The sequence below is a fragment of the Plodia interpunctella genome, chromosome 18 (genome assembly GCF_027563975.2).
Source record: "Plodia interpunctella isolate USDA-ARS_2022_Savannah chromosome 18, ilPloInte3.2, whole genome shotgun sequence".
In the NCBI taxonomy this organism is placed as follows: domain Eukaryota; kingdom Metazoa; phylum Arthropoda; class Insecta; order Lepidoptera; family Pyralidae; genus Plodia; species Plodia interpunctella.
In genome coordinates, this window is record NC_071311.1 from 4,867,209 (window position 1) to 4,881,903 (window position 14,695).

Sequence of the window (14,695 nt, forward strand, 5' to 3'; positions counted from 1 at the left end):
TTTTAAACATTTATTTTGTAATGTATAAAAAATTTACGCTCGGAGAGCATATAAATATGTAATAATCGCTAACGTACTCTTTATTAAAGTGTAACATTTGAAATTTTAATTCTCTAAACCTTTCTATTTAAAAATATTACTTAGATAGCACTGTTCTTTTTTATCATTAATCAGTGGTACCTACCTATTTTTGATGGTGCCTTGCTCAGTTTTCATCATTTTTTCAGTACTATGAAAATAGACTGGACCATATCTGGTCTGACACAAATTTTGGAAAACAATCGTGGGAAATACGCAGAATACAACAGTAAAGTAGTAGGTAATGGAAGTATGTGCTATGTTAGTTGGTTCATGCGATGGTATAGTCGATATCGGGGCCCATCGCCGCTCGGACGTGCCTGTGCGACGTCACCACGCGGCGCGCACGCGACACGTGAAACACGCGCTTTTCAAATTTCGAACTGAAAATATTGCACAGACTCAACAGAAAATTGTTAATTATTTTTAAATTTTTAATCGATCCTGCCAGTGACTAACTTTACTTGGCATGTGTATGAGTGAATGAATTTCAGTGATAACTTCTTTTGAAGTTCAGGTTAGTAGTTTGTTATTTTATTTTCAACGGAGACTTTAAATGAGATACCTAAGGAAATTTATCAATATATACACTATATCAATCGAAATAGTTTTAAAAATTGTTAATTAATAGGTGGATTTTCTTTGTATGAGAAGCAACTTTGAATTAAATGTCTGCAAGTTAAAGTTAGTCTACTTAGTAGTAATTACGTCGCTTTTTTTTAAACGTGAAACCTAATCATGAGTTTTAATGTAGATATAAATAAAAAAATAATGTATTCATAATAAGTTAGAGATATTATATAAATCCCTAATTTCCCACCAATTGCAAAAAAAACTGTCCCATTCATCGTAATTGCTGAATATAGATTCAATAAATCAAATAGCGTCCATTAAATAAATTGTAGTCATTTCATTAAGTAGATCATAAGTAATAGTATTCATTCATTAGAATTTAAATTTATGCAAACGCCCGCCTATTTATTGACGGCGTTAGGTCCGTAGAGTGATCGTTATTTTTTTCAATCGGTTGTCTGATTGATAATGAATCGATTTTACATCGCGATTTTTTCGAGACACATGCCTACTTAGCAATTCTAGTTCGCTCTTAATAAAATGCTAATTATTTTTATGAGTTCATCATTCTTATAAGACATCTTGTTTTTTACAATGACGTACCTATTTACGTTAATTATTTCTGATGAAGGCTTTTCATGTTGATATTATCATTTTGTAAAATTAATTTTTGTCATTTCTTAAAATTTGTAATCTGAAACATAATTTGTCTGATAGAAAAAAAGTTAAAACAATTACTTACTACTCGTTCGTTCATAATTCTAACACTACTTGATTCAAAATTCAACAGATTCATTCAACAAGTCATTATTATTCAGTTGAATAACCAAAATTAAGCAGGTCATTACATGTAAAAAATGCAATAAATATATGCCATCTCTCTCTCTCTCTCTCTCATCTGAGCGGTTCCTTCCGTAGCCGCTGATCGTCGGAGTCCAGAGTCCGCTAATTATAACATTATACTATCGCAAATAATAAAACTTTTACACTTGTTCCATATATCAAGCTTCGTTTACTCCAATGGGATAACTTTGCGTGCAGCTCGTAAAAGAGCCGCAAGCCAAGTTTTCCCGGATAAGATATCGGTTACAGTTACATTGTCTGTCTGTCAATAAAAACAAATGTCAGACACGACTCCCTCGAAGGTGGATTAGAAAAGGTGGGATGAAAATTATTAATTCTTATAGTTTTCTTCATAGTCGTATTCCTTATGGCTGAGGGTCGTGGTCATTATGTGGAATGAAATACACAATCTCTTGGCACTATTAATTTAATGGTTTGCCATTGCCTTCTCCATTTCGTACATTAGTTAATAATCAATCAGTGTACGTACGTAGGTATGTTTATGTACGTTCACGATGTTTTTCTTTATCGGAAGCAAATACATGAGTTAGATTGGTATACGAAAATAAATATGGAATTACGCCTGAACCACGACACGGAATCGCTCTGATGAGATAAGATAGATAAAATCAATGAAAGCCCCGGGCGAAAGCTTGTATGTTTTACATCTTGATATTAATAGGCACATAAAATTTGCATGAACTGTGTCAGCTTTGTGTAAATCAGGCCGAATCACTTTGTCAAGTTTAAGGTCAAATACATGTTTTGCACTTAATAAGATCGATAAAATTCGCATAGATAAGTAAATAATTAATAGCTCAATATTTAGTGACTATTTACTTTATAATGAAGCCATAAATCTCAGCATTGGTTGTAATATTATGGGTTTATCAAAACATATTTATTCCAGGGGTTATTTTGTCTCCAGGGGTGTCAGGGTGTCACACGCGCGTTGCCTACTTTGTAGCGATACTTCCAAGTTGTAGTATTTTTATGGATTTAGTTCCATATTTATTTATTATATTTTAGAATAAATAACTTTCAAAAAGAATTATAATATAAGTTCATCACGTGACTTTGACATTTTCGAAAACTATGTATTATCTACTCAATCAACATTTAAATCACACATATTAAGCTTGCCAGCAAAGTAAGTTCGAGACTTGTGTTATGGGATACTAACTCAACGATACTATATTTTATAACAAATAAAATACATATAGGTAGATAAACCTGTAAGACACGGGCCAATCAGAAAAATATAACAATAATAGTGTAACTCTTTGCAATAGCCCATTTTAAGTTCATCCATCAAAATATCATTAAATAGATCAGTACTTGTACTCATTATTCTGCAATAGTTATATTGGTATATCCGGGAGTGGGCTTTGGCGGAAGACCTACACAACATCAAAACTCTCCAAAGGACCTCTACGTGTTGGATCCATATCCTTACGCAAGCCTCTTAAAGGATCGGACTTAGTGCCGTGAATTCCAAAAGAGGAGAAACATAATAATAATAATAATTACTATATTTTATAACAAATACATACATAGATAAACATCCAAGACCCGGATCAATCTGAAAAAGATCATTTTTCCATCATGACCCGACCGGGGATCGAACCCGGGAACCCCACTACCCCACCGAGGTCGTCAATTTGTAATAGAAACAATATTCAACCACTATAGTTAAATTGTCGCTCTTAGGCATTAGTTCACAACAAGGCCAATAAACACAGTACTGATGTATTTACACACAACGGTAATTCAATAATGGCGAGAGCATATTTTGCGCTGTGGCAGAGATGGATTTACGCCCAGTATTTTCCCAGTTTCTTCGCAAACAGTCCGGGCGCACACCCATCCTCGTTGGGTTTGCGCCCGGCTTTTTGGGAAGTAACTGGGAGTAATCCCGTCTACGGCTGTGCCTTGATCGGAGACATGTTTTAGAGTTGGCAACACGCCAAATATGATCTCTAATCAAGCTGAAATGCTTCCTTAAAATATGTAGGCTTGTAAATATTATTCCAATGGTAATGCAAGTACTAAGTGAACTGGAATTGTATGATGGTGGTAAAAATAGTCTTATTGTGCACTAGCATTTGCCCGCGGCTTTGTCCGCGTTTATTTTGTGTGTCCACTCTTAACCACATTATTGTCAACTATTCGCTATACATCTATGAAAACCACATCAAATTCCATCTAGTAGTTTTTGTGTGTCTGAATATCATGTTCTAACATAGCCCAGGTACAGTTTTATTACAAGTAGTATAGATTTTGCTCTGTAATGAATGAAATTAATAGCTATGGATTTATATATATATGTAAATTAATAAAAATTAATAGCTATGAAATTATATATATATATATATATATATATATATATATATATATATATATATATATATATATATATATATATATATATATATATATATATATATATATTATAAGTCATATCTTATAAACGGCCTAGTTGGAGTGGGGTCCCAAATCTTTACATAACGCTACTGTTTGCATGTTGAAATCTAAGCACTGGTAAATTACTTAAGTTTCATAAGTCTTCCTAATGGATTCTCACGTCTGCAGACAGAAAGCTGGATCTTAATACCGTGGCCGAGAAGAGTTATCTAGTTTTTTATGAGACGCGACACGTAACGCTTACTAAAATCTTTTAAAAATACTGAAAATCTTTTTATTACAATTTTATTTGTCTTAATACGCATACAAAATCATTGGTTCCTACTATTAATAAATATTAGCTTTTACAAAGGGATTAAATAATAATAAGAAAATTATTATATTATGTACCTAACTAATAAGACATTATTTATTATTATTAATAATAAATTCGCCTCGGAGTACTTTTATTGTATAATTAGTATTTCAAGATATTTCTGCCAGTTGGTAAAGTTTTGATTTCGTAATTTGGTATATTTGGTAAATACCAAATATACCAAATCAAACGAAACGAAACGAAATCAAAACTTTCGCATTTATATTATAAGACCTAGATTGATTAATTATTTGATAGACTATCACCAAAAGTAATACCCAAATAGATTATGGCCATCAAAATAGACGTCCACGCATGGGCCCATAAAACTGTTTATTGACATATTAGAGTGCATGTCACATGCAGTTGCACCAGACACGGCGTGCATGCGATGTGCTCGATAACACTAGACAATGTCCACATTTGTACAGTAAAAAGGCGAGTGGAGTGTACCTGTCAAGATTTCATTAGACAGTAATTTACCATATCAAATAAATAAATCTCAAATAAGCTAGAAGTATGGATCAAAATCTGTGTGCAAATATAGAATATACTTTACTGTTTATAAAACAATATATTAAATTGGCTAGTAAGAGAACATACAATTAAAATCCAATCCAATCCAATAGTATAAATCTTTGAAGAAAATGCTGCGGTGAAGTTTGTTCCATCGTTTTCTTCACCAGCACTTTGGAAGTCTACATTAGTCTTTATTGACGACGTTATTAAGTATGGATAAGATATGTTATTAACCTAAATTAAATAAAGAATTGACTGTGACTCATTAAATGAATTTCGAAAAGATGATTTTAATTTTGGATCAATATTAATTACAATCAGAAGATAATAAGAGAATACAATCAAACAATTGAATCAAATTACTCATGCATCACTACAACATTAACCTACGTCCTTCGTAACATTTTCATCCACTGTCCCCTATTCGTTCAAAACCATTCGATACTCTACTCGCTTAGTGAACTCTAACAATCTGAACCAAGCTTATCGGGTAGTTTGTTTCGTGTGATTTTTCTATTGGACTAGTGTGGAATTGGGTCGCAGTTACGGTGGCGATAAGCTCGCGTGTGACTGAATTCCGCATTCTTTACTTATATAAACATAGTTTGCAAGGACGTCTGTGGTCTTAAAAAGTTAATTTGAAAATGCAGTTAAAAGCTGCTTGGTAGCCCTTGTTTTGACGTCTGTAAATTAATCAACGCTCAATTGTAGGGAGTTTCGACGTGTGTCATGACAATATTGAACAACGAAGCATAACGGAGCGATTCACGTCAATGTTGAAATCTGTGGAAAACAGCGAAGTCGCAACGCATATCGACAAATTATGTTTTACATTTTATTTATGAGACAAGCTTTTATTGCATTCAAAACATGACAAAAATTCCTTGTCCGTATAGTAAACTGTTGAATAGTTCCTTCATCAGGAACCGGTTGGTGGGTGGGTGGTATACAAAATTTCAGGTTTTAATTTTTGAAATAAAATACTTTACTCAAATATTTATCCTGTTATTAAATTATATAATACATCGATTTATTAATGCAAAAAATATAGATAATAGAAAAAATAAATTCTGTCCTTTTGCGCGTCATACGTAGAAATTTAGATTACGTACCCAATCAGGAATAGCTGGTTGGTTAAACTGGATTATTTTTAGCCCGTCTTAATTGGAAAGCGGACGAATCGGAACGGCTGAATTAATGCAGTTACCAACAGTTACGTAACCGCGCGGTAACCTAGGATTGATGACATTGAACTATAGTTTAGTCCGCGGATATCAGCCGAATAGCTAAACATACTAAATGCGGAATTTGGTTTCAAAACCGATGTACCTAAATGAAAATAAACATTGGTTTGAGCAAATATTTTCAGGTTTTCGTAGTATCGAGTGTTTTATTGCTAACACTGGTGTCATCTGATATGGCTTTTACGACCCCGCCATCTAGTGGCAGGCAGTTGGTCACACTACTAGCGGTAGAACTATATAAAGTAGAGTATTTATTTCTTTCTGGTCTATTTACAAAACCGTAACATATACTTAATTTATTTGATCCCGCAATCACGGAAGATATACTCCAGCAAAGTATTTGTTTGCGCGGAGATGAGTAACATTACTATGATAACCCAATTAAGTGCGTTTGGTTATCTCGCCAAATAGAATTTTAAATAGGCGCGAACGTCTTACGACATGAATGAAGCTGCTACAAACAATGTAGGTATAATTTGGGTAATCATTACAATAAAATATATTTTTTAACTAGTCGCGCCCCGGTCTTCGCTCCCGTGGGAATTTCGGGATAATAAGTAGTCTATGTGTTATTCCAAATTATATTCTACCCGTGTATCAAATTTCATAACAATCGGTCTAGTAAATTTTGCGTGCAAGAGCAACAAACATACATATACACATATATCCTAACAAACTTTCGAATTTATAATATTAGTAGGATAATCTAGCATAGAAAACGTATTTGTGAACGTCGAAGGATTTTGATAGGGGTGTGTAGGGCGTCTAGAGGATTTTCCCAAATTACAAGAAAGTTCTTACTTCTCATTATCTATATGATTACATTCTGGCATTAATTAAAAATTACTATTAATAGGTACTTATATTATCTTCTCTATCGTTTTACTCAATTACAAAACGTTGTTAAACTATAACTTATGCGTATTTAACCACTTCTAAAATAATAGCTCTCTGCATTTAAGTCGTCTATTTAACATGAGAATTGGACCACGACTCTGTTTAATCAGTTGTGTGTAAGGGTTCTGTTTACATTGTTCTGACGCCATTCATCTGATTCCGGTCATGGCGAGTGAGAAAATATGTTTATAATTGTAACCAGCCAGTAATTTTCTAATGTATGATAGTTCGACAGTTTGAAACGCCGAAGATAGTGCGTGATAGTGGTAAAAAAAAACAATCGATAAGCGACCTTTTTATGGCTAACGATCTGGAAGCAATTAGAAATACAATCAGGTACCTAATAGGTCATTTCAAATACTGATTGTCCTTCAATCAGTAGCTGTTATTTCTTCAAAATATATGGAAAATGACATTACATGTTGCCGCAAGTACTCCTGTTACTTTTTACTACTTTAGTCCTACATATTGCTGGAAAGCAGGAGGAGACATTTTAATCGATTTGTTTTTAGTTCTTTGGATAAAGATGACATAATAACAAAAAGGAAAAGAGTGGTCACGAAACTGATAATAACACCAACAAGATTGATGTATGAAACACGATACCGCGTTGATATACACATCAAAGTCAGACAAAAAGACGAGCAGAGACAGGTGAAGATTTATAGTCATTACTGAAGCGACTCAAGCGTTCACGCGTTACACGAAACATGCAACATAGTCGGGGAGACACGAGTAAAAATCATCAAACAAACAACCTAACCTGTAATTGTGGGTTGCAACCAGTTAACTTGACGTTAATTTTAAACTGCGCGCATCTTTACTGCGTTTTTCTGTAGGTTAAACTTAACTGATTCTACGCAACCTAACTGATATCTACAAATCTGGTTAAAGTTTCTAATGATCTATTAATAACAGATATGCATTGTTTTTATAAATTTACTTTCAAAACTTTTAACTTTTTCAAAAATTATGACATATAAACTTATTAAATGCTAATTCAGTTGGATATCATTATTAATAGGACAATAATGGGGGAAAGAAAACCAATAAATCTAAATAAATAAAAAGAAGAATTAAAGAAATACTAATCAATAATATAAGCACTAATAAATATTACATATAGGCATAAAAATTTAACATTCTTTATTAGTTTTCATAAACATTTTAGTTCTTGCCTCTTCTACTAAAGCGATTTATTAAGATAAACCTCAAGCTTCCGAACGCATAAACAATGGGATAAGATTAAAAATGTGTCAATATACAAATTGAAACGTCAATTTTATTGATTTGTAGCGCCAGAGGTCAGGTTACAAGAGCAGCGCGGGCGCATCCCGAACATCTAATGTAATTACTTCTCAAGTGTAGAAAGTTGATGATTAGTGAGAAAATGCGATGTTTAGTTTTGTTATGTTTAATTGTACTTATATTTTAATAGGTGATGTAACATTTTTGGATGATCGGAATGTATTAGACGTTTAAGTTAGTGATGTGTAGAGTGGAGTAGGATATACTATGTTTTTTATATTGTCGTTGTGATCGGTAAATACTTCGAGTCAAAAAGTGGCAAACTGTGTGGAAGCCAAATCTGAAAAAGAATAAAACAAATAAGTCTAGGTACTATTAAAATTTATTGAAAATGCACAGGATTTCGAAACAAATTAAGTAATTAATTACTTTACAATTGACTTCGCTTTCTACAAAACTGGAGTAAAGTAAACCACGTTAGTTAATTGCTTCCTAAACCCGTGTATCGGAAAAACTGTTTGTACAAACTAATCTACATTCCGTACTCGAATCCGATACTCCACTTCGGCCATGGAAAAACACTCATGGCGGATCTGGCACATAAATATGTGTAATATGTTACATTAATATGATACTACACGGAACGCGTAGGAGTTAAATTATACCATATACTTTAAACGGAGTTCCATCAAATTTTATTTAGCAAAAACATGTCGTGAAGAAATAAAATTTGACTCTGATTTTTTATACAAATTATGTTTTGTTTTAGTGATGTTTTAAAATAGATCGTTTAGAAGATTGCGTGGAAATACAAATTTGTCGATTGTGACCACCCAAAAAACAACTACCTATGTGTACCAAAATGGACTGTGAAAGAAAACGGACACGTTGATCCCAAAAATAGGCAGGCTTGAGTAGTTACTGTAACGTTAAGGTCGTTTTCACATTATAACAACTATGATGCTATAATTTTATGATTTTTTGAGTAGTACTATATAAGAATAAATTGTAGTCTCAAGAAATACTAACCGACCAATCTTAAAAAAAAAAACAAGATAATTCACACGCCTACTATTGTAACGTATCCTAATCCTAACTAGGGTAAATAGGGTACTTTTCATCCCAGAAAAATAACTGCCCCTGTGGAAAATTCACGCGGGCGAAGCCGCGGCCAACAGCTAGTAGCATGCATGAAATAGACTTTTTATGTATGTCGAGAAAAAAATGGACGCTTGATGACTCTATGAATCCAGTCGCGCGCTATTTAATTATTGGGTTTATACAAAGGGTGGCTACAGAGTTTAACAACCTCTTTTCTCCGTATGAATCATCACGAGTAAATAACTACTGTAAAAGTCACAACTACGAAAATTCGTCACTACGACTATATAATATGCCATTTATGTAGCCTTTGCTGGCATGTCATTGCAGGCCAGTACCAGCTAACGACGACATGAATTATGCGTTTTACGGACAATATTCTAAGCGATCAATGATATCGTAACATGCTGTGTGTGATGGGCCTTAGTTGGCAATGTCTCACCTGTCAGAAGGGATCGTCTGGGATGTGTCCGCCGGCTGACGGCGTTCCGCCAATATTGCTACTTGGGAGAGAGGATTAATGGGATTCACTGGACAAATTGGGATGCCAATGACCTGATTCATACAGATCGGTTCGATTTATGATATATTTTTTCACATTTTTCCGAGCCAATACCTACTTTCAAATCGTTTAGATTCCTGGTTCTTTCTCTCATCTGAGCGTTTTTCCGGTTTCTTACTCAGTCGTTGAGCATCTGAGCCCTTTTCTTTTCCACTTTGCACGGTCGACGGCATACCTAGTTATCAGATTAATGGCACGCCTATCATCCTTCACGATATCCAACCTTGCTTAAATTTCTAGTTCAAGTGTCTTTTATTTTACAATGATATATATATATTTTCATATAAGGTAGGCAGAAGACTCGTCTTTCTGTTCCCAACCACATCTATCCTTCGTCAGTTATTGCTATTCAATATAGGTATGTGCCTGCAATGATGTATGACTTACAAAAATATATTTAAAGAAGCGATAAAATTAGTTTTATAGGAAGTACATTTAGGAATGTGATTTCGGTTATTGATGAAAAAATCAATAGATAAAGATACAACAAAAACAAACAGTGTAATCTATACCTCCATCACCTATTCAATCTCGATGAACAGGCGAACAAAAGCTGTTACGGTAATTATCTTTTTACTGTTCAGTAGTACTTACTTATGGTGGTATTCGTATGAGTCAGTCTATTTGATGGCTATGATGTGCTTTCAACTGGCAAAGGAGATGTCATGGAATATAAATTAAAATTCTTGGCAAGATTTCTTTTTTCAATAACACAAATTAAGAAATATCTCATTCAACGTCAAACAACCGCGTATTTTACACATCATTATTATATCAAATTAAACATTTTAAAAGTAAAATAAAATTTTAACTTTTATTATATACGGAAGTACCTGTCATTATATGAATTGTATTTCAAAAAAATCCCACCATTTGAACTAGCCTACATTTTCTTAATTTTATTTAGCTTTGATCTTTCAATTCTGAAATGTAGAAAACTTGAGCGTTATCTTGATCTTAATAAGTATAATAACAAAATTGTATCATGACTATTATTAAACAACCACCACATCTATGCCAATTTATTCCTCATTGTGTAGTTTTTATCATTATACATAACTTTTTTATTCAATATGGTTTTATTTATAAGTACTATAGTTTTTTTGCTGATACTACATTAGCACGTTCTCATAATATTTAATGAAAGGTTATTGATATTAGCAACAGTGTATTATACTATCAATTCTACAGCAAAATCAGCATGTCGAGTTCTCTTATGTAGGTTCCAATTATTAGACTGACGAAAGACTAATTTAGACAATTTCTTAATTGACTTGCTATTTTGCTATACCTATAAATAAATTTAAAAGTCGATTGGCCATAATCGTCTATTTACCAATAAGTAGGACAGCTTGTCACATCATTCGAGTCATCTAGCACTGTAATGTAAAACGACAATAAGTTACCGCTAACTATAACTTCAGAGCGATTACAACACGTAGTTACATATCAATAGCAGCTAAGAATGCGATCCATAATTTCTGTATCTCTGCAATATAGGTTAATGCTCGCTATTTAGCTCTGAAAGTGAAGGGCCTTTTGTTTATAAATATTTAATTTATTGTACTGACACAAAACAACTATTGTGAAGAAATACGAATACAAATGATAAGGCACCATTATAATAAATATTAATGAAAATGACAATACCTAATATGAATTAAAATTATTTATTTATTCACCAATAAGACAAATATTAGCCTTATTAATTTAGCTTGTCTTTTAAAAATTAATAGCTGAGAATGTACCTATATCATATGTTGCTGTTAATAATTATTTTTGTTATTTACAAGTTACATGTTACATAGTATCTTTCGTACCTATCGTTGAGTTTAGTATAATACATCCAAGTCTCGAACTTACTTCGGGTCTAACTCTATACTTATGATTAGTCCCTACAATATATTATTTATTTACTATTAAGTATTATCTGCTAAAAGTAAAATGTATTTCGAAGCATTATTTCTATACTCTGTATGTTTTTCACTGCCAGATAGAAAATATTCGTCGAAGATCGTGTGGGAAGCCATGTTCGATTGATGCACGATTTTATAGGCTGAGTTATTTGTTTTACGTCAGATCGGGATTGATCGATCATTGGCGGTTGTCTTGATTCTTCTATTTTTACTTCGGGACTCTCAGAGCGTTCCCGAGAATATTCGTATGGGAAGTCGCCTAATGATCGTGTTTTTAGGTTCTTTGATCTCTTGTTCAATCCTTCGATGTTTACAAGTAAAAACACTTAACAGTATTACACTATTGGCACATATCGCAAAGTCGAACCATGAAAAAGTATTATTTACATTTAGAAAAATAGTGGAAATAGAATTTAATGTTGTTTCCCCTACTCATTTTCCTATTATGCTGGTACCCTATTCACAAAGTTGTAATTAGTCCTCTTTTATATATTGGTAGTTGGACTTTAAAAAATATTCTACTTACATAAATTTTGATTCATAGTATCAATTCATAAAAACAACAAGCTATAAATAAAACAATGATATAAGCAATCAAAATACGAGAGTCATTTTTGAGAAATGAAATAGACCATTATCTACTCTGATAACAACACTTAGCTACACTGATATTACAAAAATGAAGTTTTGTTAATAAGTTTGTGTGTGTGATGATTTTCGGAAGTACTCAACCTATTTTCAAAATTATTTATTCAGTTGGAGCTACATTATTCCTGAGTATCTTATGATACTTTTAACTCCAATATTTCCAGGGGAATGAAACCCCGGCACGCAGCTAGTATTGATAATATCGTCATCGGCGCCGAGTGTTCACTAGAGTAATAGTAACATAAGTTCACATTGACCGAGTTTAGTGGCCCAGTTGTATGAATAATTGCAAATGTTGATTCCATTTCTCTGCTGATGATGGTATGTAGTAAGAAATTTCACGGATGTTAAAGTAGGTATAAAGTCCATTAATGTAAGTATCCTGTATTTTTTATGTAAAAGACAGAAACACATAGTTACCATTCTTATTAAAATCTGACCAATTGATTGTTTTTATATGATTTGGTGACAATCATAACTATGTTTGTTACCTGTTGAAAGTTTTTTATCCCGAAAATTGTACGAGAGCGCATTCGAGTCTCTTAGCGTAGATAATTATAAAATAAACTGATGAAAATACTATTAAAGTAGTATTAAATATTCCTGTAAAATTATAGTAAGCAGAATTAAATAAAAAGATATTTATTTTTGTTTATTTAAACTTTGTTGCACATAATACAATTTGTAAAAGTGCATAGGTCTGAAAAATGATAAAGGCATCAAACTGTCAATCATTGGGTCACACAGAGAATGATATTATTATTAATTCACTGTAATCAACCACAGAAAAACACTCGCACAATGTGAACCTCGCCCCGCGTAACGTAGTTGCTTGTACTCGTTATTTTTGCATCAGTTTACCGTTTTGAATAATGCCACCATTTCCTCACAGGCTCGGCGGAACATTGGGAGAAATGACCTACGATGGGATCACATAGTCGGGCGATACTACAAGTGAGGACTCACCTTCATAATCTAACCAAGTGATAATCCTGTGACTACTCGTACGACTATTTGACCTGTGTAAAGTGATATAGTGTAGTGAGTGACAACATCATGCTTCTACAAGGACCTCTTCTGTTCTACACATTCGAAATGTAAGTTTTTTTTTTCAATTACTTGAATTCATGTCAAAATATCATATCTATGTGTAAAGTATGATCTTTTTGTAGCAAAAATAAACTAGCCAATATTATAACCTACACGTATATTTTTTTTTAAATTTTAAAATTTTCTTGTTTGCACGAATCATGACTAACGTGATTAGGTATTAAAAATGGAAAACGCGTAAGAAGTTGTGTAACTGTTGACACTGCGCACAACATCACGTTCATTTATTTCATTGATTTTACCGTTATTTTCTATTTACTTTACATCTTTAACAGTAAATATAAAAAAATAATAATCAAATTGTCCAAATAATAAGTTAATTAATTTAGTTTGATGACCATCTTCGGGTTGGTTGTTCCGTAAAAATTGACGTTGATTTTAACCGGCAGAAAAACGCGATGTTAACTTTAACGCCTAAACGCCTTGTCTACTTATACACTTTGCGTTTTTCTGCATACGTTAAAGTTAACATCGAAGTTGACGGTGCAATCCACCCTTAGTGAAACTAAACAGGTACACAACCTATAAATTGTAAAGTTAAACGTTTGTCAATACGAGAGTTAGGAAACCAATGGCTTTTAGTTTCTGGATCGCCCACAAGCGTCCGAACGTTTATAAATTTCAAATTATTACGAAAGAGATTAGCACTAATGGTGTGCAGAATTAAAACATTACAATTTCGACAGATTGATAAAATGCGACGCGGTTGCGAACCTGATCTAATGGGATAATGGTAAATAAATCATCTTTGATGTTTAAGTACCCTTGAAGGGTGTTTAAATACCTCTTAAACACACACATAAAATTTTAATGCTCTAAAGTTTTACCAACAGGTTAAGCCCGTGCCCGTATAACCTGTGTTGCAATGTGCTGAGGAAGACTTATTCTTTCGTTTGTTTTTTGGGGATTTGACTTTAATCTGAATTTATTTCTATATCGTTAGAAATAATATACGCAACTTACGTCAACGAATAAAAAGAAGTGAACATATTTAAAACAATAATCATGCAAATTTTCATTAAAAAGGGCAATATATTGTTTGTTTCTTAAAAAGATAATGTATCTAATAAATTCCCAAACGCGCTCTTGGCCGTTTAGTTTGCATAAATAATATTTACGACGGAATGATGCCATATAAATCCGATCATAAGTAGCCGAGCTATAAAATAAATCATAA

General features: G+C 32.9%; 1 protein-coding gene across 2 annotated transcripts in view; it reads left to right on the forward strand.

Annotated features, from left to right (window-relative positions):
- Positions 1–370: 370 nt before the first annotated feature.
- LOC128677654 (thrombospondin type-1 domain-containing protein 4-like) overlaps positions 371–14,695 on the forward strand; it is a 96,206-nt gene continuing 81,881 nt past the window's right edge. For both annotated transcript variants that reach the window (XR_008405555.1, XM_053758654.1), the window contains exons 1-2: positions 371–595; positions 13,301–13,505. Coding sequence is in view for 1 of the 2 variants with exons in the window: in XM_053758654.1 (XP_053614629.1) it covers positions 13,465–13,505 (41 nt within the window). In the remaining variant the exon portion in view is untranslated. The remainder of the gene's footprint in view (positions 596–13,300; positions 13,506–14,695) is intronic.